The sequence below is a fragment of the Portunus trituberculatus genome, chromosome 6, assembly GCF_017591435.1.
Source record: "Portunus trituberculatus isolate SZX2019 chromosome 6, ASM1759143v1, whole genome shotgun sequence".
In the NCBI taxonomy this organism is placed as follows: Eukaryota; Metazoa; Arthropoda; class Malacostraca; order Decapoda; family Portunidae; genus Portunus; species Portunus trituberculatus.
Window position 1 is genome coordinate 2,862,046 of NC_059260.1, and position 26,843 is coordinate 2,888,888.

The following is a 26,843-nucleotide window of genomic DNA, read 5'->3' on the forward strand; positions in this document are numbered from 1 at the left end:
AGAGGAGAGAAGGTCCAGTCCCAAACGGCAGACGCCAGTTTAATACAAACAGTGACAGTGGGTGGTGGGATGTCGCTGGTGCCTTATTTAACATGGATTTTACGTTGGTCAGGACGGTGACACAGGCCACTACTGCTTGTGTGTGGTGGTGCAAGCTTGATGCCTGGCTGTGAGGGGCAGGACCTGCTGGTAATGACGGCCAACAACACTGTAATATTGGTAAGTGACCAACTCACCCAAAACTTGTTCAGCTGGGGGAGTTAGCACAGTGTCTTGTTGCAATAGGCGGTGTCTGTGATAGTGTTATTCGTTGTGATAATTCCGTGTCGCCCACAACAAGGACGGTCAAGTGACGCTGGTGAGAGGTGGAGACCGCCGCCACCACCACCATTGTGCCTCATTTAAGCCTTCATCACACCAAAACCTGCCAATGACATTTGTATCTGAACATCTGATAGCCAAGCATAGTCATGTGGCTCCATTTAGTGACACTAGTGCCGGGAAAACAATGCTAAGTGTGCCAATTATTAGCCAAACACAGCCAGCAGACGACAGCAGAGCCAGCTCCGCCCACTTGATGACGTCACAACCCTGGCCGGCCGAGCGGGCGGGCTGGCGACGGTTGGTGATTTTACGTTCGTAACGGAACTGATTTTAAAATCGACTTATAGAAAAAGCGAAGCCATGGCCGAATGTTTGATACTTTATGACTTAACAGATACTTTAACTAATATCCACAACATCAAAACATCTCCAGCCTAACTGGTATTAAAAAAATGTCTAAAATTAAGTATGGCAAAATTATTAAAACATTCTGACCTGTTGCATTACTAGAACATCCAACCATTTCGTCTTCGTGCGTATATAGAAAAATATTAGACAATATAAACTCTCTTCTCAGGCATCCAACACTTACCTAGAACCAGAAGTGAACGAATGAAATAATATTTATGTAAAAAATAACATTAGAATCTAAACTCATGGAAAACTCTTGTAAAGTCCAGCCATTTTCACTTGGCGAGTATTTCAACATACATTACAGAGTCTCAGCTTTCTTTTAAGGCATTGTACAACGAGTTAGACCGTGAAGCAGAAACGTAAGCAAATTATATAGAAAATATAAAGTTTAAGTTTGAGTGGACTAAAAGCCATTTCAAAGTCCACATATTTCACTCAATGGATTGGTTTCACACTTAAAAGAGCATAGGCAATTGTTTGATATAATAAAGGCCCAGTTATCGCTTGAAATAAATTATCTCAAAATGGGAGATGAAAAATTTTGACCGTTGAAACGACTTAAACCTGTCCCATAAAACACCACTAAACGACTTTTAATTACCGAACAAAGGCACGATAAACACTTAAAAGGCAACGAAATATTTACAGAAACCCTAAAAACATAATACAGACACCGAATAATTGAGTTAGGAAGAGATAGGAAAAAGTATTTGAAGCAGCAGACAAGCGGGGGTAGGCGGTGGGGGGGGTGAGGCTAGCCGCCACCTTGCCTTAATTATTGTTTTATCACCTGAAAACGAGACAAAGGTGGATATAGGTGAATGCAGTGAAGTGTTTTTGTTCCTGTAAGGTCATTTCACCGGTTGTAATGAAATAGCGGGGTGAGAAGTGTTTATGTATGAATGACGTCATCAAAGCGACACCCTCCTGCTCCCCGGTGTGTCTCCTCGGTAATATTTATCGTCCTTAGCATTATTTCCAGGTGTAACAGGCACACTACTGGCTGTTGTGTGCATAAGTAAGTAGCAGTTGGTGGACAAGTGTATGTGTGTGTGTGTGTGTGTGAAATGAGGAAGTGTGTGTTCGTGTGTGTGTTTCGTGAAATGGGGGAGCGGGGGTGGGCCTGGCGTGTTATTGCTTGCTTCTGTTGTTGTCGTTGTTGTTATTGTATAATTTGCAGTGTAGATAGCAAAAGTAGTAAGATAATAGAAAAATGGAGGAGGAGGTGGTGGTGGTGGAGGTGGTGTTGGTGGTGGCGGCGGTGACGGTGGCGGTATACCGGTGGTGAAAGACATTGTTTACTTTAGTTTCCCCTTTCAATGTTTGGTTTTTAAGTAATATCTATTAAGCGTCAGAATATGACAATGTTTAGTTTAGTTTGCACCTTCAATTCTGCGATCTGCACTGATTACCAGCATTATAAATAAAATGTTGAGTATCATAATGCATTTACAGGATGTGTGCTGGTGTGGTGAAAGTTTGATAAATGTGGAATGTGTGTAAGTGTGGTAACTTTGGAGTTTTTCAAGTTTGTGTGTGTAGTTTATCACCACCATTACTACTGTTTTCATTATTAACACTATACTACAACTAATAACACCACCACCACCACTACTACTACTACTACTACTACTACTATTACTACTACTGTTCCAGGTCTGCCAGGCGAGGAGGCGGCGTCCAATCCTGACTATATCATTATTTTCTGGAGACAAAGTCAGTGTTACTACTACTACTACTACTACTACTGCTGCTGCTGCTGCTGCTGCTGCTGCTGCTGCTGCTGCTACTGCACCATGACCTGCTACAATGAAGAGGCTCCTGTGTGGCGGGCAAAGTGCGTGAACAGGTCAGTAGTAGACTATTTTGAATGGAGTGCCAGGAGCCAGGGTTCCTTCCCGTTGCATGTAGTACTTATGGTGAACCTCGACCTCCTCCTCCTCCTCCTCCGCCTCCGCCTCCGCCTCCGCCTCCTCCTCCTCCGCCTCCTCCTCCTCCTCCTCCTCCTCCTCCTCCTCCTCCTCCTCCTCCTCCTCGTCTCTAATCTACTACTACTACTACTACTACTACTACTCGACTGTAACCTGTACTACTACTACTACTACTACTACTACTACTACTACTACTACTACTACTACTACACCTCGACTAACCTATAATACTGGTTCTATTACTGCCACTACTACTACTACTACTACTACTACTACTACTACAACCACCACCACCACCATTATTGCAGTCCCCGATGGTGGTTGCGTGTGCTATGTTTTGATGACTGGATTTGCTACAGCTGAGGGAGACTACTAAAAACTATTCTGTATGGAGATAGTCGGGCCACAGCAAATAGTGTGGAAAGCCTTGCCTTTTTTTTTTTTTTCATTTAAGTAAGGATTAAGGTTAAAGTTTAGATTGGATATCGAAATATTGGTGCCTTTAATTAGTTCACTAACTGAATGAAAGTGGCTGGCTCTTGGCAAGTTCTGTATACATAATGTGGTGTATACAGTATGTGTTGTTGACATGAATCTTAAACACATTGGACGCATGACAGGTGTTAATGATTGAGGTGATAATGAACATTTGAGCTTTCTCACACACACACTGCAGGAATTAGCTGAGTTTTTATTGAAGAAAGATGCAGCTAGGCCTGTGTGCATCAAGAATATGGGCCTAGACTTAATTATCAACAGCACGCACAGGCTTAATAGCATAAATCTGACAACTATGAGAGCCAAAGAGTTGGTGGGTGGACCGGCTGAGACAGAGTGCAAGGTTGAGAATGAAAATATTAAACTTGTTATCAAAAAAAATGTGAACAAAGAAAGGCGAAAGACATGAGTGAGATTGAAATTCGTGTAGAAAATGTGTCAGCAGATAAATAGATAAATAAGGCCCAAAGATGGAATACAAGGTTGAAAGTGATAATATTCAACTTTCACCGTCTAGAATATGCACACGAACAAAGAAAAAGGCTGGAGACAAGAATGGAAAATTAGAAACTCGTCTTGAAAATTCTTAACAACAAATAAATAAACAGAAAATGAAAAATTAAACTCCCTGAAAAACACAAAATTGAGGATAAAGAACCATTACAATTTTTCATACTACATAAACAAACAATTCAAGAAAGGGAAGGATTGACTGACTGACTGACTGACTGATTGACTGATTGACTGACTGATTGACTGTCTAACTGACTGATAAGAGTTAGATAGCACCAAGAGCCATTAAACTGTAACTACCGACGAACAGCACCGCGGCGGCCATCACAGCACCGCGCAGCACTCTGTTATAACGCTGTGCGACCGCCATGTGCAGGCCCCCCTCACCGCCCCCTGCCAGGCCCTTCGGGGAGACCACTTCCTGTAGGGGGAGAAATGGTCTTGTTAGAGAGAGAGGGAGAGAAAGAGGAGAGGAGGAAGAAAGCAGAAAATTATCATTATTATTCTCGTCAGGGAGTTCATACATGCATCATACGTACATACATACATACATACATCACAAGTATTCTGTTCCACTTCAGCCTATCATTGCTGCATATAGTACCGCCTCATATAAGCTGGCACTATTCTCTTCGTTGAAAACCACACGCGCTTTGGTGTTCGAGGAGTCTCCAAGCACACGGGTTCGAATCTTGGTCCGCGGCTTCCTCACTCGGGGTAGCGGTTTCCTAGCGGGTGGGCCTTCGCATAGGAGGTACCCCAAAAAATACCTCCTTTAGCCCATAAATTCCCGTGAAAAGCCCACATAGCATAAAAAAAGAATAGAAAAAGAAATATCATCATTGTTTTGTGTTTTGGGCGAAGAAAAAAATCAAAAAATGAGGAGAAAGGAAAGAAAATACTGCCGTGTCTCGCAAGTTAGAAAATGGATGAGAAAAAATTACAGGGAAGATTTCTGTGTTATCATCTTGTCATGTACATCTTGCCGCGGAAAAAAAAAGTAATCGTCATCATGCTAAGTGTTGTATCACACACACACACACACACACACACACACACACACACACACACACACACACACACACGTCATCGTCACCACACACACACACACGAGTGGCTGGAGCATAATTGGTGGTGTGGAGGAAAAGGAAGATTGGTGAACCGCTCCCTTGCATACAAGATGAGGGACAATAATGACTCCAGCACAAGGAAGGACAAATCACGAGTGTCCGTTGTCTGGTGTAGGAAGGAGACGTGACTGACTGAGGCTCGTAAACACTTCTCTTCACCTCCACTATTTCAAGAGGGTTTATTTAGATTTACACGAGTTTTTAAGGTGTTTTTATGGTTCTAGAGGCAGAGTGATAAGATTTCTACATTATTAACTGGAAAAACACTCTTGAAAACCCCGCTAGTCATCTCAGCGGCATTGGAAAATAGTCATGGTGAGAAAGTAGAGCGTTTCTGAATATGGACTGACAACTCTCGTGCGTGTTGGGAAAAAAAAAAAAATGTAGTTCAGACATGGCGCTAATCCCTCACTCTACAGAAGCGATTGAAGGAGAATATTGCTACCTTTCCCTTCAGCGCCGCGCCCCTGAGCCCCACCAGCAGAAGGGAGGCGCGGGGCAAAGACGAGGCGTGCAGCACCACATTGATGACGGTCTGGGAGATGACGATGACGAAGCAGAAGGTGATGACGGCGGCGTACCACACGTCGATCAGCTTGAGGTAGGGCGTCTTGACGGAGGACTGTGTGGTGGAGGTGAACAGCGCCGCCAACACCAGCTGCGCCGTCAGGGAGATCATGATGCGGTTGGTGAAGTCATCCACCTGAAACGCACCACGCTTCCACTGTACGTGAGCCCTCTGACCTCAAAGAAAACGAGGCTACACGTGTTCTGACTGAAATGCAAGGCTACGTGTGCTCTCGTGTAGCCTGCCCGAAAAAACAAGACTACATGTGTTCTGCCTAATGTAATCTGTGTTCTTTCTTGTGAAATTTGGGAAAAGAGGAGGAGGAAGAGAAAAAGAAAATGAAGAAGAAGAAAAAGCCAAACACCTGAAGAGTATGAGTAACGCACCGGTAATTAAATACACCACCTGTTTGTGCCTCACCTGGAAGAAGAACGTTGCCCACGAGATGAAGAACATGAGCAGCGAGGGGAAGTAGCTGTTGGTGACGTGGTAGCCGTAGAGGCGCTGCAGGTGGAAGGTGAGGGCGAAGTAGGTGTTGTTGTCCGTGCCCTGCAGGAAGGCGCCCACCTCCGTGGTGAGGGCGTGCAGCTCGTACTCCAGCAGCACGCGCCGCTGACGGAGAGAGAGAGGAAGAGTGGTGGTTAGGTCTAGGAAAGAAGGAAAATCAGTGAGAGCGAGAGCGAGCCGAGAGCAAGGGTCTCTCCTCTCACGGCGCCTTTCCTTCCTTTCCCTAGCTCCCTCTCTTACCGAATCGAAGTAGTCCACGTCGGCGCCGGGCGTGGCCTTGCGGAACACGCGGGTCCATGGCGCGTTCATCAGCATGAAGGAAATGTTGCACTTCTGTGTGTCGAACGGGTAGCGCTCCAGCTGGAAGTGGCAGGGCGTGGAGGCCAGCACGCCCACGTAGTTCTGTATGGCGTGCGTTGCGCCGTCCGCCTGGTGACCTGCGAGGGAGGCGTGTTAGGGCTCCTCAGGACACCGTCAGTGCGATAGCCTACTTCATTGGCCTTGTCTCAGAGTGATTATTCCCCTGTCCCTTCCTCCCTCCCTCCACCCCTCCACCCCCACACACACACACACTCACTCATGAAGGCGTCGGAGAGCGGGCGCTGCTCCTTCTCGTCGTTGGCGTGCGCGAAGCAGAACTTTTCGTAGTCGTCAGTCTGCAGTACGGTGCCCTCGCCGTGGCCAGACACAGCGCGCACGCTGGGCGTCCACACCAGGTCACAGGGGAAGTAGTTCTTGACGCCTGACTTGAGGTTCAGGAACTTGATGCGCGGGTCGTGCCACGTGAGCGTCATGCCCACGTTCATGATGGCAGTGCCGCCCTCCGTGGTGATGTCGTCCAGGCTGTACACGTCCACGTGGTACAGCAGGTCCAGGGGCGGCTCCTCCCCGGGGCGCGGTGGTGGAGGGTAGTAGGGGTCGTAGCCCTCGGGCCGCACCACCACGCCGCAGTCCGCCTCGTCGGAGCGGTCACGACAGTCCACAATGTCATCGCAGCGCGCCGTCTGCGCCACGCACTGTCCGTCATTGCAGCAGAACTGTCCGCTGCGGCACACGGTCAGCGCCAGCACCGTCTGTGCCGCGCCCTCCGTCCACACGCGGCGCCCCACCGGCACGGACGCCTCGCCCAGCGTCCAGCGGCGCCCGTGCAGTGCCGACACCAGGCGCCAGTCGCCGTCCTCCCGCTCCAGCCGCGACCCTCCGGCGCTGCGGAAGGCGAGGCGGCCGCCCTGCGCTTGCAGGAAGAAGGTGTGGTCGAAGAGGCTGCCGTCGTGGCCGTACAGGCGGTACAGCACGGCGTGCGGCACTGCGCACACCGAGCACGGCAGCTGCCGCACGCACGCAGCCCGCGCCGTACCGTCCGCCGTCAGGGCGGGGCACGTCTCCTCCGCCGCCGCGCTGCCTACGGGGCTGCCGCCTACCCAGGAAAGCAGCCCCGCGGGGCCCCGACAAGATTCGTTGTGGCTGGCCAGTGTAGCGGTGAGGGCAGGCGCCAGCACGGCGGCGGAGGGTATGGCCCCGCCCAGGGCGGCGCACACCACTCCATGGCCACGGAAGGTGCCGGCGGGCCGCACCAGTACGAGGCGTGGCGCCGCGCCGCACACCTGCCGCAGGAGGAAGGTGGTGGGTTCGGCGCCGCCCTGGGGCAGCCACCACGAGCCCAGGGATAGGCGCGGTGCTCCCCTCGCCAGGACGTTTCACATCCCGAAGTCCCCGCCAGCACATCCTCCTGCAGCAGCTGGAACCACAGCGCCACACCCGCCACGTCTGCCTCCACCTCGCCGCCACCCACACACAGCCGACTGCCGGCACTGCCGCCTGCATCACTCCAGCGGCTGCCTGCCAGTGCCCGGTGATCCGCTTCCGTAGACATAGTGGAGAGCGGCTCGCTGGAGCCGTCCACCACACACTTGGCCTGTGGACGAGGGAACGACGCCTGAGTCATGTCTTGTAACAGCCTGTCGCCCCACGCTGCCGCCTGGCGCCCCCTATGCACCCCGTGCCGACCACTCCAGCCTCACTGCCTGTACTCACCTGGGACGGGGCGGGGCGGTGCTGCAGACACAGGTGGCGCCACACTCCTGGGGGAAATCTTGCCTCGAAGAAGAACATGGCGGGCATGGCGGCACCGTTCCCCGCCACTCCGAGCCACACTCCCAGATGGTCGATCTCTGCGGGACACGCCATAATGAGCACACTGGGCACGAGCCGGTCGGGGAGGGCAACAGGGCCAGGGGTAGTGGGCAGGGGTGGTGACACCTTACCTACAGTGAGGGTGGAGGTAGGGAAGGTGAGGGTGAGGAGGCGGGCGGCCTGACGCGTCACGTTCACCCTGACGAAGGCGCAGAGGGTGGTAGGTGGCTGCTGCTGCGTCACCTCCTGGGCGTCAAGAGGTGGAGAGCACATCAGGGAGTGGCCAGGACCCAAGGAAACCCCCGCCACGCTTCCCTCGGGGCCATCGTCAGAAGGGGTCATAACGTCCGTCAGGGTGGAGAGTGTGGTGAACTGTCCGGCCACGCTCTGCACCACCACCGCCACCACCGCTACACAGGGGTACACGTGCCACACCCCTGAGGCACGCAGGCGAGGCATCATCCCTGAGCACAGAGCAACCTGCAGGATGGAAAAAGGCAAAGCATGAAGTCCTGTAGCCATGACTCCTATAGAGGATCCTGTAGGAGGCACTGATGAGTCCTTACACGTCCCAAGTCCGAGGAATCCTATGCCTTGACCCCAACACTACCACTTGGCTCTGAGTCCTTTGTATAACCATGAAGGACAACCTGTGCTGAGTCATCGAGCATCTTGTGGGAAGACCTAGTGACTGCCCCTTCAGGTGACACGAGAGGTCCCCAGCGGTGTGACAAAAGAGTAAGAATGAGGACAACATGAATCCTACAGATAATCCTAAGAAATCCTAAAGCAGTTACGAATCCTTGAGAAAATCCTAAATACCTTAATGAATTCCAAACCTATGATAATCCTGCGGAGTCCTTGGAGTCCTACAGAGCCTAAGAAATCCTGAGAGTGTTCCCGTCACTGCCACTCAAAGCAATGACTGAGAAGAGAATGAGAGAGAGAGAGAGAGAGAGAGAGAGAGAGAGACTCGATACCGCCCACTTACACCCCCCTCTCTCTCTCTCTCTGCATTGATTTTTGGTGCAGGATTCATAACTTTCCACGTCGTTACGGCTCGCTGGTGACGTCTTTGTCCGTCTCTTCATGTCCCTTGGTTCGAATCTCGAGCTGATACATTTTTCTTATTCTCGTTATCATCTTCTGTATATTTATTCACCTACTTTGCTTATTTGCTAGTGGATGAGAGATATATTACTGTTCTTACACACACACACACACACACACACACACACACACACACACACACACACACACACACGCTACCAAGTAATACAAATAATGAAAAACAAACCTTCCCAACCATATATTATACACCACCATTACCACACCTGACTTCTCGACTGGTGTGGCTTCTAAGTAGTTTGCCTTCTATTAATTATTCTCACCTGGTCAGTCATTACCCGGCGTCCGATAGCGTGTGTTTGGTGCGTATTCAGAAACGTTGTACTCTCACCATGACCATTTTCCAAGGCCACACAGATGACTAGCGGGGTTTTCAAGAGTTTCTCCAGTTAATAATGGAAGAAATCTTGTCACTCTGCCTCTAGAACAATAAAAACTTGCTTAAAAACGCTCTTCTCTCTCACCACGACTATTTTCTAAGGCCACAGGAATGATTAGCTGGGTTTTCAAGAGTGTTTTTCCAGTTAATAGTGTAGAAATCTTGTCACTGTCTCTAGAACCATAAAAATTTACTTAAAAACGCTCTTACCTCTCACCACGACTATTTTCCAAGGTTACAGAGATGACTAGCGTGATTTTTAAGTGTTTCTCAGTTAATAGCTTAGAAATCGTGTCACTCTGCCTCTAGAAACGTAAAAAAAACCACCTGTAAATTTAAATAAAGGCTTTTGAAATAATGGAGGAGAAGCAAAGAACTGGTTGAGAATAAGATCCTTGGCGGTAATAGTCTTAATGTCACTCCTATGCATTAGTCAGGGTAGTATTGATAGTGGCAGTGCTTCAAACAGCTCGACTCTTAGTGTTTGGCGCTTCGATGCTTCACGGTGGTGGGTTCATGACGGAGCTAAAAGGGTGGTGGTGGTAGTGGTGGTGGTGGATCAGTAGTTGTTGTTGTTGTTGTTGTTGGAGGTAAAAGAATGGTGGTGGTGGTGGTGGTAGTGATGGATAGTAATAGTAGTAGTTGTTGTTGTTCTTGTTTTTGTCGTAATGTGTAAGTAATAACAATAGTAGTGGTGGTAGTGGTGGATTAGTAGTAGTAGTAGTTGTTGTTGTTGTTGTTGTTGTTGTTGTGATATGTAAGTAGTAATAACAATGATAATACAGACCTTCTTCATTATTTTATTTTTATCTTTTCTTTTTCATTATTTTATTCTTCCTTTCCTTCTTTCTTGATGTCCTTTTGATGTCCTTTCGTTCACTTATGGCCGAGGAACAACAACAACAACAACAACAACAAACAAATAAAAACAACAATTAAACACACACACACACACACACACACACACACACACACACACATGTAAACAACAAAGAAATGAAAACAATTACGATATATCAACAAAAAAACAAGAAAAAAAAAACATGAATCGAAAAACAGGCCAAAAAAAAAAAAATAAAGAAATAGATAAACAAATAGATGAATCAATAAGAGCACATGTTCATTATACACACACACACACACACACACACACACACACACACACACACACACACACACACACACATACTTAACGAGGATTGACAACCACGAATGTAACTACACCTTATTTACTCATTCACTCACTCACTCACTCTCTTTCTCTCTCACTCTCTTTCATTCACACTCACTCATTCCTTCGAACTCGCCACAGTGTCACGCATTCCTGTTTTTTGTTTGTGTGGCATGACGGAAGGCAGGGCGATGAGAGGAGCCACTTTGAAATATTGACACCATTCTCAAATACTGCCTTGGTTATCACGATTCCTTCCTTCCTTTCCTCATTTCTTCTTTTTTTTTTTTTTTTCATTCCTTTCTTTTTTTTCTTTCTTTTCTTTTTTTTTTCTTTTTTTCTTTCTTCCCTTCCTTCCTTCCTTTTTTCCTTCCTTCTTTACTTTCTTCCGTCTTTCCTTAATTCCTTCCTTCCCTTCTTTCCTTCCTTCTCTTCTTCCTTCCTTTCTTTCTTTCTCTCCTTTTCCTTTCTTCCTTCAGTTCACTCGTCTCCTCTCTCTCTCTCTCTCTCTCTCTCTCTCTCTCTCTCTCTCTCTCTCTCTCTTGGTCGGAAAAGGATATTGTGTAAGTGAAATGTCAACAACGAGTATTTTTTCGCTATTTTTTAACGTTTATTGATAATCTTTTAGTGCTTCTTGATGTTTTTGGGTTCAGAAATTTGGAGAGAGAAAAAAAGGATGTGGTTTTGAAAGAGTTGAAATAGAAAAGAACAGTAAAATGTCAAATGTGTGTGTGTGTGTGTGTGTGTGTGTGTGTGTGTGTGTGTGTGTGTGTGTGTGTGTGTGTCTATTGGTCCAGAAAAGAAGAAAAAATGTGTTGGAAAATTAAGGTTATTGGGAATCTTGAAGAAAGGTGTGTATATTTTTTCGTTTTCATTCGTATCAGTTTTTTTTTTTTTTTCGTGCCTTTATTGGTCAAAATTTGGAGTGTGTTTGATGTCTGTTAGTAGTAGTAGTAGAAGAAGGAGGAGGAGGAGGAGGAGGAAAAGAAGAAGAAAAAGGAGGAAAAGGAGAAGAAAAAGAAAAAAAAATGAAGAAGAAAAAGAAGACGACGACGACGAAGAATAATAATAATAAGAAGAAAGACTAAAAAAAGGAAGGTTATTAAAAATATTTGAAAGAATAAAATTTGTCTTAGTCGTAACAAAAAATCGATAGTTTTATTTTGTTTCTATTTAATTTACTCAATTATGTATCTGCTGAGGACGATTAGGAAGTAGATGCCCTACTGAAAAAAAAAATGAAAATAGATAAATAAATAGATAAATAAAATAGGAAAATTACTATAGATATTGAAAAAGAAAAAAAATCTGGCAAATAATGTGTAATGTTTGAAGTTAAATGAATGAATGTAGAATTGATTATTATGTGTCCAGAGAATCAAATGTAAAAAGTGTGATAAGAGAGTAATATGTCTAAAGGAACCAAAATGACTGGACCTATTGAAAATTTTAGTGTGATATAAGAAAGTGATATGTCTAAAGGAAGCAAAATTATTAAACCTATTGGTAATTTTAGTGTGATATAAGAAAATATGTCTAAAGGAAGCAAAATGACTGGAGCTATTGAAAATTTTAGTGTGATATAAGAAAGTGATATGTCTAAAGGAAGGAAAATGATTAATCCTATTGAAAATTTTAATGATATAAGAAAATTATGTCTAAAGGAAAGCAAATGACTACATGTATTGAAAAATTTTAGTGTGATTTCAGAAAGTAATATGTCTAAAAGAAGCAAAATTATTAAGCCTATTGAAAACTTTTGTGTGATATAAGAAAATATGTCTAAAGAAAGAAAATGTCAAAAATATTGAAAAAAATTGCCAAGAAATGTAAAATGTATGAAGAAATAGAATCGTAAATAGTCTAAATTGTTGGATTTTTCATTTTTTTTTTTTTTTTATAATTTTCTTAAATCCTTCATGAACTTCAGTGTCACTTGCTCGAATGCTAAACGATTTTCAGTCAAATGAATAGAATAATGAATAAGTGTCAGTCTAAACAGATTATGTACTGAATCAATGTCTGTCTAAATTAACACTAAATCCACTTCAGTCTAAATTGGTCGAATCTTTAACAAACTTCGATTTAGAATGATGAAATACAAAAAAAAAAAAAAAAAAAAAACACGAATTTTCTTTCCTTCTCTGTTTATCTGTCAGTTTGTCTGTCAATCTATCTATTTATCTATCTATGCATCTATCTACTCATCCATTACTCTATTTACCTATCCATCTACCTATCTATCTATCTATCCATATCTCCTGTCTATCTATTTCTCCATCTATTTACCCATCTATCAGTCTTTATCTTTCCATCTTCCTATCTATCTCTCTATCTATCTATCCATCCATATCTGTCTGTTTGTCTGTCTGGAAAAGGTTGCTCTATCCGAAATACCGAAGTGCAACTAATAACAGTAATAAAGGACAAAGTGGCAACTCAAGTCTTGTATATGTGACAAGTGTTAGTGTGACTCCAGACCGTGACAGGTAGAGGTGCGTGTCTCTCTCTCTCTCTCTCTCTCTCTCTCTCTCTCTCTCTCTCTCTCTCTCTCTCTCTCGTTCACTTTTTTTGTCTATTTATCTATCTGTCTGTCTCTATCTTTCTTTTTTTCTTTCTTTCTTTTTTCTTTTTTCTTTCTTTTTATGTATGTATGTATCTATGTACCTTTTTACCTGTTTGTCTGTTTATCTGTACGTATATCCACTTGTTTACCTGTTTACACCTGTCGTCACACTCCCTCTCTCTCTCTTTCCACAGATTGGACCGAATGAAAGCCATCATTAGCGTGTGGGCGTGGGCGTGGGGGTGGGCTTTCATGGGAGTGACCTGCACGGGCGAGGACTCCACCTGGATGACCCCTTCTGTGACCTCAGGTGATTAACTAAGGCGATACCTGTTGTTTACCTGTGTTGTAAAGGGTTAGATTCAGTGGATTATTTATTTGTCTATTCATTTGTTTATTCATATACACTTACCTGTTTCTACTTGTCAATCATCTTACTTAGTTGTTTATGTATTTGTTCTCTATCTATGTGTGTGTGTGTGTGTGTGTGTGTGTGTGTGTGTGTGTGTGTCTGACAGAGGTGGAGGGCGTGGTGCTGGGCGGCGGGCAGGGCGCGGCCATGTGTGTGGACCTCAAGCCGCTGGAAGGCGTGGGCAGCGTGCACATGGAGGGCGTGGCGGTGTGTGTGAGGGTGAGGGTACACAAGCTGGATCCGGTGGCCACCCTGCTCACCCTGACGAGGCCCGCTCCCTCACCCTCTCCCTCTCCGTCCCTGGTGGTGGGTGAGGAACTCTGTTGTTTGTGTTGTCAGTAAACATTTCAGTGCGGTGTCACGGTGGTTGTGTTGCATGGCGGTGGTATCAGTTACCTGTGTGTTGTAAACCAGTGCTGACATGTCCGCCATTCTTCACCAGCTCTCTCCCTTCTTCCACAGAGGTGGGCCACCTGGGGCTGTGGGTGGCCACTACACAGCAAGGGGACGCGCCTCCCACCGTCTCCTTCTTTGAGCCACGCCTGCCCCCTGAGGTGTGGCGCCACCTGTGTGTGCAGCACCGCCCTGCGCCAGGCAGGCACGCTGTAGCGGCAGGAGACACGACGCCTGAGGGACAGCAAGACGCCCCTCGCTGCTTTGTAGACGGGGAGGAAGAGGAGGTGGTGCCTGTGGCGCCCTCCCCAGGGCCCGAAGAACGTTGCATGCAGGACGTCAACAGTTGCCCGGGCCGCGTCTTGCTAGAAGAGAACACCACCGCCAGGGCGGGACTGTGGAGGCTGTGTGTGGGAGGCGGGCGACGGCCTGTTCAGGGACAGGTGGCTGACCTGCGAGTGTGGCCAGGGACGCTGGGCACTGTGGCACTGCGGGACGCCTCGCTCTGCCCGGGACGCCCTCCTCCTTCACAGGCCTGGCAGGCAGCTGGGGAGTGGCTGCCCCAGGGCGGCGCCGCGACCATCACCTTCCCCATGCGGCAGGTGTGCGACGCGGCGACACGCCTCATACTGGTGCGGCCCGCCGGCACCTTCCGTGGCCACGGCGTGGTGTGCGCCGCCCTGGGTGGGGCCATTCCCTCCGCCGCCTTGCTGGCGCCCGCCCTGACCGCTATACTGGCCAGCCACAACGAGTCTTGCCGGGGCCCCGCTGGGCTGCTCTCCTGGGTGGCCGGCAACCCCGTGAGCGGTGCGGCGGCGGAGACGTGCCCCGCCCTGACAACAGATGGCGCGGCGCGGGCTGCGTGCGTGCGCCAGCTGCCGTGCTCGGTGTGTGCATTGCCGCACGCCGTGCTGTACCGCCTGTACGGCCACGACGGCAGCCTCTTCGACCACACCTTCTTCCTGAAGGCGGAGGACGGCCGCCTCGCCTTCCGCGGCGCCGGAGGGTCGCGGCTGGAGCGAGAGGGCGGCGGCTGGCGCCTGGTGTCGGCGCTGCACGGGCGCCGCTGGACGCTGGGCAACGCGTCCGTGCCGGTGGGGCGCCGCCTGTGGACGGAGGGCGCGGCACAGACGATGCTGGCGCTGACTGTGTGCCGCAGCGGACAGTTCTGCTGCAGTGACGGACAGTGCGTGGCGCAGACGGCGCGCTGCGACGACATCGTGGACTGTCGTGACCGCTCCGACGAGGCAGACTGCGGCGTGGTGGTGCGGCCCGAGGGCTACGACCCGTACTACCCCCCGCCTCCTCGCCCCGGGGAGGAGCCGCCCCTGGACCTGCCCTACCACATTGACGTGTACTACGTGAGTGATGTGACCACGGAGCGGGCGCGGGCCGGCATGGACGTGGGCGTGACGCTGTCCTGGCACGACCCGCGCCTCAAGTTCCTGAACCTCAAGCCGCACATCAAGAACTACTTCCCCTGTGACCTGGTGTGGACACCGCACGTGCGCGCCGTGGCGGGGCTCGGCCCGGGCTTCATCCTCAAGACAGACGACTACGAAAAGTTCTGCTACGCCTACGCCAGCGACGAGCTCACTGCGCGGCCCCTCGCCGACCCCTTCATGGGTGAGTGTGGCACCTCCCTACCACCACCACCACCACCACCACCCGTCACTGTCACACGTGAATGCGACACCATACTTTCCCCACACCCCGTCCCCCGTGCAGCCCCCGGTCCCAGTGATGCTTCCCGCAGGTCACCACGCGGAGGGCGCGACACACGCCATGGAGGTGTACCTGGGCGTGCTGGCGTGGCTGCCGTGCCGCTTCCGCCTCTACACTTACCCGTTCGACGAGCAGCTGTGCAACATGTCCTTCGTGATGTCCAACGCGCCTGGCACCCGCGCCTTCACCAAGTCCTCCGCAGGCCGCTTCGTGCCCTACCTCAACGCCGTGAGTCACACAGACAGGGGTGAATCGGGTGAAGCTCTCTCTCTCTCTCTCTCTCTCTCTCTCTCTCTCTCTCTCTCTCTCTCTCTCTCTCTCTCTCTCTCTCTCTCTCTCTCTCTCTCTCTCTTCTTTCCTAGACCTAACCACCACTCTTCCTCTCTCTCCGTCAGCGGCGCGTGCTGCTGGAGTACGAGCTGCACGCCCTTACCACGGAGGTGGGCGCCTTCTTGCAGGGTACGGACAACAACACTTACTTCGCTCTCACCTTCCACCTGCAGCGCCTCTACGGCTACCACGTCACCAACAGCTACTTCCCCTCGCTGCTCATGTTCTTCATCTCGTGGGCAACGTTCTTCTTCCAGGTGAGGCACAAACAGGTGGTGTATTTAATTAGAGCTGTCACGTTTTCTGTCTCCCTCTTTGCTCTTCCTCATTGTGTATCCCTTTCAGATTCTTTCACGTACCTTGGTTCATGTTCACTTTTACATCTCTCACTCAAGCAGTGGTTTCCAAAGCATCAGGGCAGCCAACACTCCCGCAGCACCTCCGCTGGGTGTCACAGAAAGCGGCGCCTTGAAGGGTAGACTACCATAACCTTGCACTGTTTGGCTGGCTGGCGTGGTTCAGACAGTGATTACATATGAAAGAACACACACATATAACCTTGTGTTTCAGGCAAACTTCACAAGAAAGAACACATAGATTACATTAGGCAGAACACATGTAGTCTTGTTTTTCGGGCAGGTTACACGAGAGAGCACACGTAGCCTTGCATTTCAGGCAGAACACGCGTAGCCTCGTTTTCTTTGAGGCCAGAGCTAGGCCTCACGTACAGTGGAAGCGTGGTGTGTTTCAGGTGGATGACTTCACCAACCGCATCATGATCTCCCTGACGGCGCAGCTGGTGTTGGCGGCGCTGTTCACCTCCACCACACAGTCCTCCGTCAAGACGCCCTACCTCAAGCTGATCGACGTGTGGTACGCCGCCGTCATCACCTCCTGCTTCGTCATTGTCATCTCCCAGACCGTCATCAATGTGGTGCTGCATGCCTCCTCCTCCTCCTCTTCGTCGTCGTCTTCCTCTTCCTCTTCAGTTGTCAAGAAAGTTACAAATTCTCACCGGATGATTAAAGTAAGTGGATTATTATTATTATTAGTAGTAGTAGTAGTAGTTGTTGTTGTTGTTGTTGTTGTGATATCTTTTCTTGTTCTTGTTCTTCTCTTACACTTCCTCCTCCTCCTCCTCCTCCTCCTCCTCTTTGTTATCGTTCTTGTTCATCTTGTTCTTCTTGTTCTTCTTGTTCTTTCTCTCACACACACACACACACACACACACACACACACACACACACACACACACACACACACACACTCACTTACTCAGAAGTGGTCACTCTGCCGCCCTTTGCCTGGTGACCTCCCTCCCGCGGCAAGGTCATGAACAGTACCTCCTTCTGCGTGTGACCTCGTTCCTGAAGGCGTCCCTGTCCGCACGCGCGTAGCCAAGGAAGCGTGAAGAGTAAACAGTGGAAGGATAATTTAATAATGAAAGACTTTTATTATTGTTATTATTATTATTATTATTGTTGTTGTTGTTGTTATTTTTATTTTTTGTCTTGTTTTTTCTTTTCTTTGTCTTTTCTTTCTCTTTTCTTTCTTTTCTTTGTCTTTTCTTTCTTTTCTTTCTTTTCTTTCTCTTCTTTCTTTTCTTTGTCTATCTTTTCTTTCTCTTTTCTCTTTTTTTGCTCTTTTTTTCCACTTATTCCTTTTAATCTACTTACTTTTGTTTATTTCTTTTTCTCTTCCTTCTTTGCTAATTTATTGCTTATTTTCATGCTATGTTTGTTTGTTTGTGTATGTATGTTTATCTTATCACCATTATGTCTATTACAATTTTTACTTATTGATATGTTTGTCTTTGTTTTTTTGCTACTGTGTTTATTTATAGATCTATTTACCTGTTTGCTTTGGTCTCTCTTTACTTGTCTTTATTTACTAACGCTTATCATTCACTCCTAAATATAGTCACAAGTTTTTATCACCCATTCATAAATCAAGCTCATTATTTTTTTCCCCTTTGTTCTTTTTTTTGGCGCGCTCAGTTAACAATTCTTATCAGTTAATTCATGTATGTAAATCCTTATTAAGTTTCTATTGTTCTATTGTCTTTCATCTCGTGGTTATTCTATTCACTTATTTACTTATCTACTTATAAAGGACGTGTTGGTAGTAGTAAGATTCTCGAGTTGAAGTGAAGTGGTTGTGGTAGAGAATTACTTTAATATCTAACTACATTGCTGCTTTGTTACTTATATACATACTTATAGAAAATACTTGAAATCTCTTGTCATCTCACTACTACTATTTTCTAAGGGCAAAAAGATGATTAGTCATGTTTCCAAGACTGTCCCTCCTGTTAACAATGTAAAAATCACTTTAATCTGCCACTAGAACAGTAAAAACACTCTTGAAAACTCTTGTCACTTCACTACAACTATTTTCCAAGGCCGCAGAGATGATAAGCTATATTTCTAAGACTATCCTTCATGTTAACAATGCAAAACTCGCGTTAATCTGCCACTAGAACAGTAAAAACTCTTGAAAACACATGTCACTTCATCACGACTATTTCCCAAGGCCGCAGAGATGATTAGCCGAGATCCTAAGACTTTCCCTCCTGTTAATTATGTAAAAACACCCTTGAAAACCCATGTAATTTCACTAAACTATTTCCCAAGGTCTCAGAGATGATTAGCCGTGATCCTAAGACTGTCCCTCCTGTTAATTATGTAAAAATCACGTTAATTTGACTCTACAGTCGTAAAAACACCCTTGAAAACCCGTATCACCTCACCACAGCTATTTTCCTAACCTAACTAACCTAACCTAATCCAAGATTCTCCCATTTGGGTTATCCTCTTAACAGTGTAGAGACCTCATTAACTCACCCCAGTACTGAGACGCGTTTCTACCTTGAGTTTTGTGTGTAATTAGATGATTTTATTTGCATTAGGAAGGGTCTATGAAGGTCAGAAGATTGAATGGCTACAGTCTTCATTATTTTAATCCCACATAGTTTCTGAAGCTGTATAACTCACCAAATAGTAAGCAGAATGAATAAGAAAACGCGTCATGGTACTCAAAGGGTTAATCTACCATTAGAATCGTAAAAAAAAAACACCCTTGAAGACACGTGTCACTTCCACAACTATTTTCCAAGGCAACAGAGAAGATTAACCGAGTTCTCAAGACTTTTCCTCTCACTGATATAGAAACCATGTCACTCTCCCACTAGAACTGTAAAAGCACCCTTGAGAACCCGTGCAGCTTCAACTAGAGCCTCTTGAAAGTAATGGAGATGCTGTGGGTGTGCAGTGGGGATGGTGTGGGGATGTCTCAAGCCCCACACACCCACGCCAAGTCTCCTCTCTCACCGCCACTGAGGAGAAAGATATCAAAGGCATGCAGAAGTGAAAGGTTTAAAACGTTTATGGCCACCAACTGATAAACATGTGTGAGTCATGTGGAAGGGAAGTGGAGTGGGTGGAGAGAGGGGCTGGAGAGAGGGGGTGGAGGGGTATCTGAGACTTTTTCCTCGTCATCAGAGAGAGGAGAGGCAGAAAAGTGGGGGGGTAGGAATCGAAGGGAAAACAGAAGCAAAACATCATCACGATCCAACACGAAACATTATGACCACAGAAGCGAAAGTGTGTGGTCAGAGAGTGGTTCCCTCCTTCCCTTTGCTGCAGCACCGCCTTGACCTCTGACCTCTGACGCTGGTGACCCCGTGAGGCTTGGCTGACGGGGACATCCGGACCTAAACTTGTCTTGAAACGCATGATTATCTTGTCGGGAATGAATTAAAAATGTTGATGATGTGTTGATGTGTTGTTGATGTGTTGTGCATTCTCCCTCTGCTCTCACCACGACTGTTTTCCAAGGCCACAGAAACGCTTAGCCGGGTTCTTAAGAGTGTTTTTCCTGTTGATATTGTAGAAACGTTAATCACAACAACAACAACTACTCTCCTCCTCCTCCTCCTCCTCCTCCTCCTCCCCCCCCTCCCCCTACTACTACTACTACTACTACTACTACTATTATCACAACAAAAACAACAATAATTTTGCCTTATGTTTTCGATTTAAGGAGAGAGAGAGAGAGAGAGAGAGAGAGAGAGAGAGAGTGTTGATAGAATTGATGTGTGGACTAATCTGCTGATGACGTGTGTGTGTGTGTGTGTGTGTGTGTGTGTGTGTGTGTGTGTGTGTGTGTGTGTGTGTGTGTGTGTGTGTGTGTGTTTAACCAGGCCACCAATAAGCAGCTATGAGTCAATAGATCAGTACCAATAGATAGATAGATAGATAGATAGATAGACAGATATGGATAAATAGAATAAAAGTAACAATAGATAAAGGGAAGTTAGAGAGAGAGAGAGAGAGAGAGAGAGAGAGAGAGAGAGAGAGAGAGAGCAATCTAACCTTTTTTTTAATTTCCAGGTAGAACCATTTGCTCTACTTCCTCATGCTTTTACCAACCCTGACCACCACCACCACGACCTATCCAGCAAGAAGGGAACGACTCTGGACGACTTCAATCTACCTGGACTGGAAAGGGCGACTCGCTGGAACTCCATAATACGTGTCTCGATCCTGTTTGCATCTTGTGTGTTTGTTGTGTTTTACCTGTTAGTGTGTGGCGGTGTGTTTACCATTCCTGGAAGCTTCACCATTGAGTCTGAGTGAGGTCTGTATTCTGAAACGCTCTGCTCTTTCACCACGACTATTTTGCAAGGCCACAGAGATGACTAGCGGGGTTTTCAAGAGTGTTTCTCCAGTTAATAACGTAGAAATCTTGTCACTCTGCCTCTAGAACCTCAAAAACACCATAGAAACTCGTGTCAATTTAAATCGACCCATTTGAAATAGTGGAGGTGAAGTGCGTAAGTGTTTAAGAATGCGACCTTAGTGTGTGTGTGTGTGTGTGTGTGTGTGTGATTCCTTCGTTTTGTTTATCTTTTTCTTTTTGTCTCTTGTTTCTTTTTGTGTTTAGTTTGTTTCTCTTTTGTTCTTTTATTTGTTGTTTTTGTTATTTTTTCTTTTTTTTTCTTTTTCTCTTTTCAATAGTGGTGGTGGTGGTGGTGGTGGTGGTGACGAATATGGTGGTGGTTAATCTCCTAAATTCTTCACATTCTCTTATTTGTATTGTTGTATTGTTTTCTCTCTCTCTCTCTCTCTCTCTCTCTCTCTCTCTCTCTCTCTCTCTCTCTCATCATCATCTTCTTCTTCTTCTTCTTCTTCTTCTTCTTTTTAATTGTTGGAGATAGTGATAGTGGTTGTGGTGCTGGTAGTGGTAGAGGTAGCGGAGGCCCTGGTGGTGATGGTAGTAGTGGTGGTGGTGGTGGTGGTGGTGGTAGTAGTAGTGGTGGTGGTGATGGTGGTTCAAATCCTATTGTGAATCGCATAGAAAATGAAGTGAAGGGATTTGAACAACAATGGTGGCAGTGGTGGGATTCTCCTTAGTGACTGGCTTTACTCTTGAATACAGATTGTCACGTATTCCTCCTCCTCCTCCTCCTCCTCCTCCTCTTCCTCCTCCTCTTCCTCCTCCTCCTCCTCCTCCTCCTCCTCCTCCTCCTCCTCCTCCTCCTCCTCCTCTTCCTTCAGGTTTATATAAGTTACTAAAAAGGTTACTTGTTTTGTTTTCTTTCTTCTCTTCCTTCTTTCTTTGCTTACTTTTTACTTATTTATATTTTTGTGTAGTTTTTATCTTTGTTTTGAATGGAGATTATATTGTTTGTGTATTGTTGGTAGTCTCTCTCTCTCTCTCTCTCTCTCTCTCTCTCTCTCTCTCTCTCTCTCTCTCTCTCTCTCTCTCTCTGTCACGCCTTTCTTTTTCCTTATTTGCACTCATTCTTCCTCTTCCTCTTCTTCCTCCTCCATTTTTTCTCCATTATGAATATGTATGTATGTATGTATGTATGTATGTATGCTATTATTGTATGTATGTATGTATGTGCTATTATTGTATGTATGTATGTATGTGCTATTATTGTATGTATGTATGTATGTGCTATTATTGTATTGTATGTATGTGCTATCAATGTACGTATGTATGTATGATGTACGTATGTATGTATGAGCTATTATTGTATGCATGTATGTATGTGCTATCAATGTATGTATGTATGTATGTATGGCTCGCAAAATATACATAAACATTGTAGTTAATTAATGCATTCCTTTGTGCGTTTCATTTACTCCTCCTCCTCTTCCTCCTATTACTACTACTACTACTACTACTACCACTACTACTACAATTTTTCTCCTACCACCAACTACCACCACCACCACCAGTACAACAACTACTACTACTACTACAATTTTCTACTACTCACCTCTACTACCACCACCACCACCATCATATCCATTTCCCACGATCATTAAGACAAACAATAACACCAGACTAAGACAAGGGAGGAACATAATGACAATGATTAAAAGAGAAGACAAAAAAAAAAAAATCTCAAGGCGTCTGTCTGCGAATTGAAATCTAAAAATAGCACAGATTTATGTAACAGTGCAGGGCTGACAGTGTTGCCATACACAGGACCACCAAAAAAACTCTCTCTCTCTCTCTCTCTCTCTCTCTCTCTCTCTCTCTCTCTTCCTGTTTGGGGTGTGATCAGAGAAACAACATTGATATGGTAATACTGGGACCCATAAACACTTGCTCTCTCTCTCTCTCTCTCTCTCTCTCTCTCTCTCTCTGAAGTTTACGTGAGTTCATGGAAATGTTTTGTGTGGTGATGTGAAGATAAGGCGTGTGTGTGTGTGTGTGTGTGTTTTGCGAGGTGGTAGGGTTTGTCTAGCTCTCTCTCTCTCTCTCTCTCTCTCTCTCTCTCTCTCTCTCTCTCTCTCTCTCTCTCTCTCTCTCTCCAAAACTGGTTCAAAAGCGAGAGAGAGAGCCGGTTCATGATGCAGTTCTTCCATATGTATAGAGTTTACACGCACATACACACACACACACACACACACACACACACACACACACACACACACACAGGTAAACTTGCCACACCTGCCTGTACATCTTAAGGCCGCGGGACTCTAACCCACCTCGTTTTTCCCTTGACAAAACAATAGACCAAGTGTGTAACCTAACGCGTTGTGTTTAGAGAGAGAGAGAGAGAGAGAGAGAGAGAGGGAGGGATGGAGGGAGATGGTGATGGTCATAATGTTATCAAGTGCAAATTTTATGTTTCTATTCTCTTATCTAAGCTTATTTTACGTGCTTCCATGAAAAGAATTTGTTTACATCAAGTTTCCCCGACAAATGTACGCTTTGAGCGGGATTTCCAAGCGTTTCTCTCCCTTTGATGGCGTAGGTGTGGTGGCATCGTTTGTTACTACTATTGAGAACGTGCCAGTGACGCGTGGTTGCCAGTGGGAAGCGTTACGAGACAGATAATAACAGATAATTACAAAGTATAATTATATCCACCACACACCTCTCTGCATCTATCACCCACGGCTGCCAACGATGCGGAGATTTCGTCACGACACAGCCCTCATGAATTTACTCCTATCTTCCTCTGTTCGTTGTTGCCACGGCCTGAATTTAACGTATATTTTTTATATCCGTTTGACATTTACTGCTTGTTTACGATGTGAATGGAGGTTACGGGGGTGTGGATAAGCCAGGGAGAGGAGCGATGCGCCGGTGAGGTTGGCATCCCTGACTTGCTGTTGAGTCGTGTGCTGTGATTGAGCAAAAACTGTTTACAACTTGTTATTTTCTTTCTAAAAACACGTTCCCTAGCACGGACACCGGCCAGATTGTGTGTACGGGCAGATGCACCCCTCATCGACACGGCGTGAGTCGAAAAACACCCGGCAAATTACTCTAAAGACACGAGAATACAAAAAAAAAAAAAACCGGGGACTGCTCCAGGGAGAGAGAGAGATAGAAGGGGAGGGTGAGAGAGAAGAGATGGGGGAGGAATGGGGGTCTGTCTGGGAGGCACGGACGGACAGGGGGGTTATGGGGAAAGGGAGGGGCCAGTGGAGAGAAGGGAGAGAAGAGAGGGAGAGGTGACAGGGAGGGGTGAGCGCTGGCAAGGAACCACAGACGGAAATATATCCCGAGTGGCGCCGTGTCGGGGGGAGCCAGTGTGAGTCCAGCTGTGGTAGGGGTGCGTCGCTCGCCCCTTCGCTCCGTCCCTCCTCCACGTGCCAGCCCTCACGACCCATGGCACCAACCCACGGGGCCACCAAACACTATGGGCTGTAGATAACGAGTGCCATTGTGCGTGTATGAATGAGTGATCGCCCGCTGCTGCCACTACTCTAGATTAGCGGAAAAGTAGCTGGAAATAGATAAAAAAAAAGAGAAAAAGAAAGTTTGGTGAAGAGAGGAGGAGTGAGTGTATCTGTGTGGTTAGATGTGGTGATGTGATGTGGCGGTGGCGCAGGTGTGGTTACTACCTTGGGATGTGGCGCTGTGCCCTCCCTGTGGAAAAGAGACAGGGAGACGTGTAGAAAGGGAGAGAGAAGAAGGAAAAGAAGTGTGAAGTGTAAGAGTGAGTGAAGAGAGAAATTGTGAAGAATAAAAGAAAGAAAAAAAAGTGTGTTGTTTTTGCGTTGATAAGAAGATTCCGCGTGGCTCTCTGCAGTGTTACCAGCAGAGAGAGAGAGAGAGTGTGTGTGTGTGTGTGTGTGTGCGTGTGTGTGGAGGCCGCGGGACAGCTCGACACGTCACACACACACACACACTCCACCACCACCACTAACACGCCGGCCCCGCCCCCCAGCCCCCTTCCGTAGGTAAGTCCCAGAGAGAGAGAGAGAGAGAGAGAGGTGATGCAATATTAATTAGAGAGAAGGTCAATCAGAAGTGCATTGCTACTGGGTACTGTGTGTGTGTGTGTGTGTGTGTGTGTGTGAGAGAGAGAGAGAGAGAGAGAGAGAGAGAGAGATAGGTCAAACAGTATTGGATCATAAATAAACACACACACACACACACACACACACACACACACACACACACACACAGAGAGAGAGAGAGAGAGAGAGAGAGAGAGAGGAGAGAGAAAAAGAGAAGAGCAAAAGAGGAGAGAGAGAGAGAGAGAGAGAGAGAGAGAGAGAGAGAGATTGTATGGTCAGCCTCGAGTTCGTCTCATTCTAGTCAATTATGAGGTGATTGTGGGTCACCGTTTGTTTGTTTGTTTGTTTGTTTGTTTGTTTGTTTTTTTTGTTTGTTTTGTTTGATTTTTTGGTTTTCCTTTTTTTCCTTTTTGTTTTTTTTGTAATTTCTTGTTTGTTTCTCTCTCTCTCTCTCTCTCTCTCTCTCTCTCTCTCTCTCTCTCTCTCTCTCTCTCTCTGTAATCCGTCAAGTTATATACAGTAAGGTAATTGTCTACACACTTGTCTAATTACACTCTTTATATTTACTACGTCTTTACTTATATCGTGTTTGCTGTGTTTTTCCTTCATTTTTGGCATATTAACCTGTTTTTTCCATTTTCGTCTTCTCTTATTATGTTTGAAGTGTTTTGTTCTTTCTTCTTCTTCTCTCTTCTTCTTTTTCTTCGTTTCCTTCTCTTTCTTAATTTTTTCCATTTTTCTTCTGTTTCTTTTTCTACTTTTTCTTTTTTCTTCTTTTCCTTTTTTCCTCCTTTTCCTTTTTACCTTTTTTTCCATTTCTTTTTTTTCTTTTTCCTCTGCTTCTTCTTCTTCTTCTTCTTCTTCATCTTCATCTTCTTCTTCTTTTCTCCTTTTCCTTCTTCTTCTTTTTCTTCTTCTTCTTCTTCTTCTTCTTCTTCTTCTTCTTCTTCTTCTTCTTCTCCTCCTCCTCCTCCTCCTCCTCCTCCTCCTCCTCCTCCTCCTCCTCCTCCTCCTCCTCCTCCTATTCTTATCCATTTCTTCAGTCACTTGGCATTAGTTTGTTCATATCATTCTTTTCTTTCTATAATTCGTAAAAGGAGATGAATTTCTTAAGTGTTCTCCATTGTAAGTAATTTTTTTCTTACATTTATTTAATTCGCTAAGAAAAAAAAATATATACTTCCTTCGTTGAATTATTATTGATTTTTAAATTTTTTTTCTATATTTCTTTTTGTTCATCATATTTGAGTTATTTTCTACTTTTTTCCTTTCTCTTTAATTTCTCACTCATATTTTCATTCTACTCAATTTTCTCTCAATTTTCTACACATATTTCCATTCTTCCACTCATTTTCCATTCTTCCACTCATTTTTTCCTCACTCAGATCCATTTTCCCACTCGTATTTCCACTTTTCTTTCATATTTTTCCTTTTTCCACTATTTCCCGCTCATATTTTCCTTCTTTCACTCATATTTTCCCTTCATCCACTCATTTTTCCTTCATGCACTGATATTTCCACTCTTATCTTCTATATTTACATTCTAATCTCACAGTGCATTCCTCTCCCACATTTCCTGCATTCTTCCCTTCCTCTTCGCTCTAGTTTAGTTCCTTATCTGGCCAGCATTCTCGTCGCAAACTGACAATTATCGTACACTGGCAGTTTCCCTTCCTCATGTTTATATTCACTCTCTGTTCACTTACTTCCTATAATAAATTACGACTTGGTGACCTTGCTGTGTATTTAGAGAGAGAGAGAGAGATTTTAATTGTCATGCTTCAAGTCTATTCATTTATCCTTGCTTTGCTCTCTCTCTCTCTCTCTCTCTCTCTCTCTCTCTCAAATTTTCGCTCATTTCTCAACCTAACACGTATTTCATAGCTTCAAAACACGCCTTTCTCTCTCTCTCTCTCTCTCTCTCTCTCTCTCTCTCTCTCTCTC

At 46.0% G+C, this 26,843-nt stretch overlaps 3 protein-coding genes across 7 annotated transcripts in view; 2 read left to right on the forward strand and 1 right to left on the reverse strand.

Moving 5' to 3' along the window:
* LOC123518562 lies at nt 1-20,864 on the forward strand. Its single transcript, XM_045279420.1, has 9 exons — nt 1-219; nt 2,395-2,587; nt 13,457-13,572; nt 13,781-13,984; nt 14,137-15,693; nt 15,824-16,020; nt 16,188-16,379; nt 16,874-17,149; nt 20,514-20,864. The coding sequence occupies exons 2-9, from the start codon at nt 2,535-2,537 to the stop codon at nt 20,757-20,759; spliced, it is 2,841 nt and encodes a 946-aa protein (XP_045135355.1). The 5' UTR covers nt 1-219; nt 2,395-2,534; the 3' UTR covers nt 20,760-20,864.
* On the reverse strand, nt 3,300-9,523 carry LOC123518568. The gene is given in 9 exon segments (XM_045279434.1): nt 3,300-4,101; nt 5,256-5,513; nt 5,799-5,990; nt 6,126-6,322; nt 6,463-7,569; nt 7,572-7,800; nt 7,920-8,056; nt 8,150-8,498; nt 9,410-9,523. Coding segments are annotated over 9 exon segments (2,637 nt in total). The 5' UTR covers nt 9,422-9,523; the 3' UTR covers nt 3,300-3,945.
* A 3,303-nt stretch (nt 20,865-24,167) lies between the features above and the next one.
* The window catches only part of LOC123516486 (receptor-type guanylate cyclase Gyc76C-like), a 76,179-nt gene continuing 73,503 nt past the window's right edge, over nt 24,168-26,843 (forward strand). For 3 of the 5 annotated variants that reach the window (XM_045275836.1, XM_045275845.1, XM_045275856.1), the window contains exon 1: nt 24,168-24,839. The gene's annotated coding sequence lies outside the window, so the exon portion shown is untranslated. The remainder of the gene's footprint in view (nt 24,840-26,843) is intronic. The other 2 variants (XM_045275866.1, XM_045275876.1) reach the window with 1 other exon arrangement.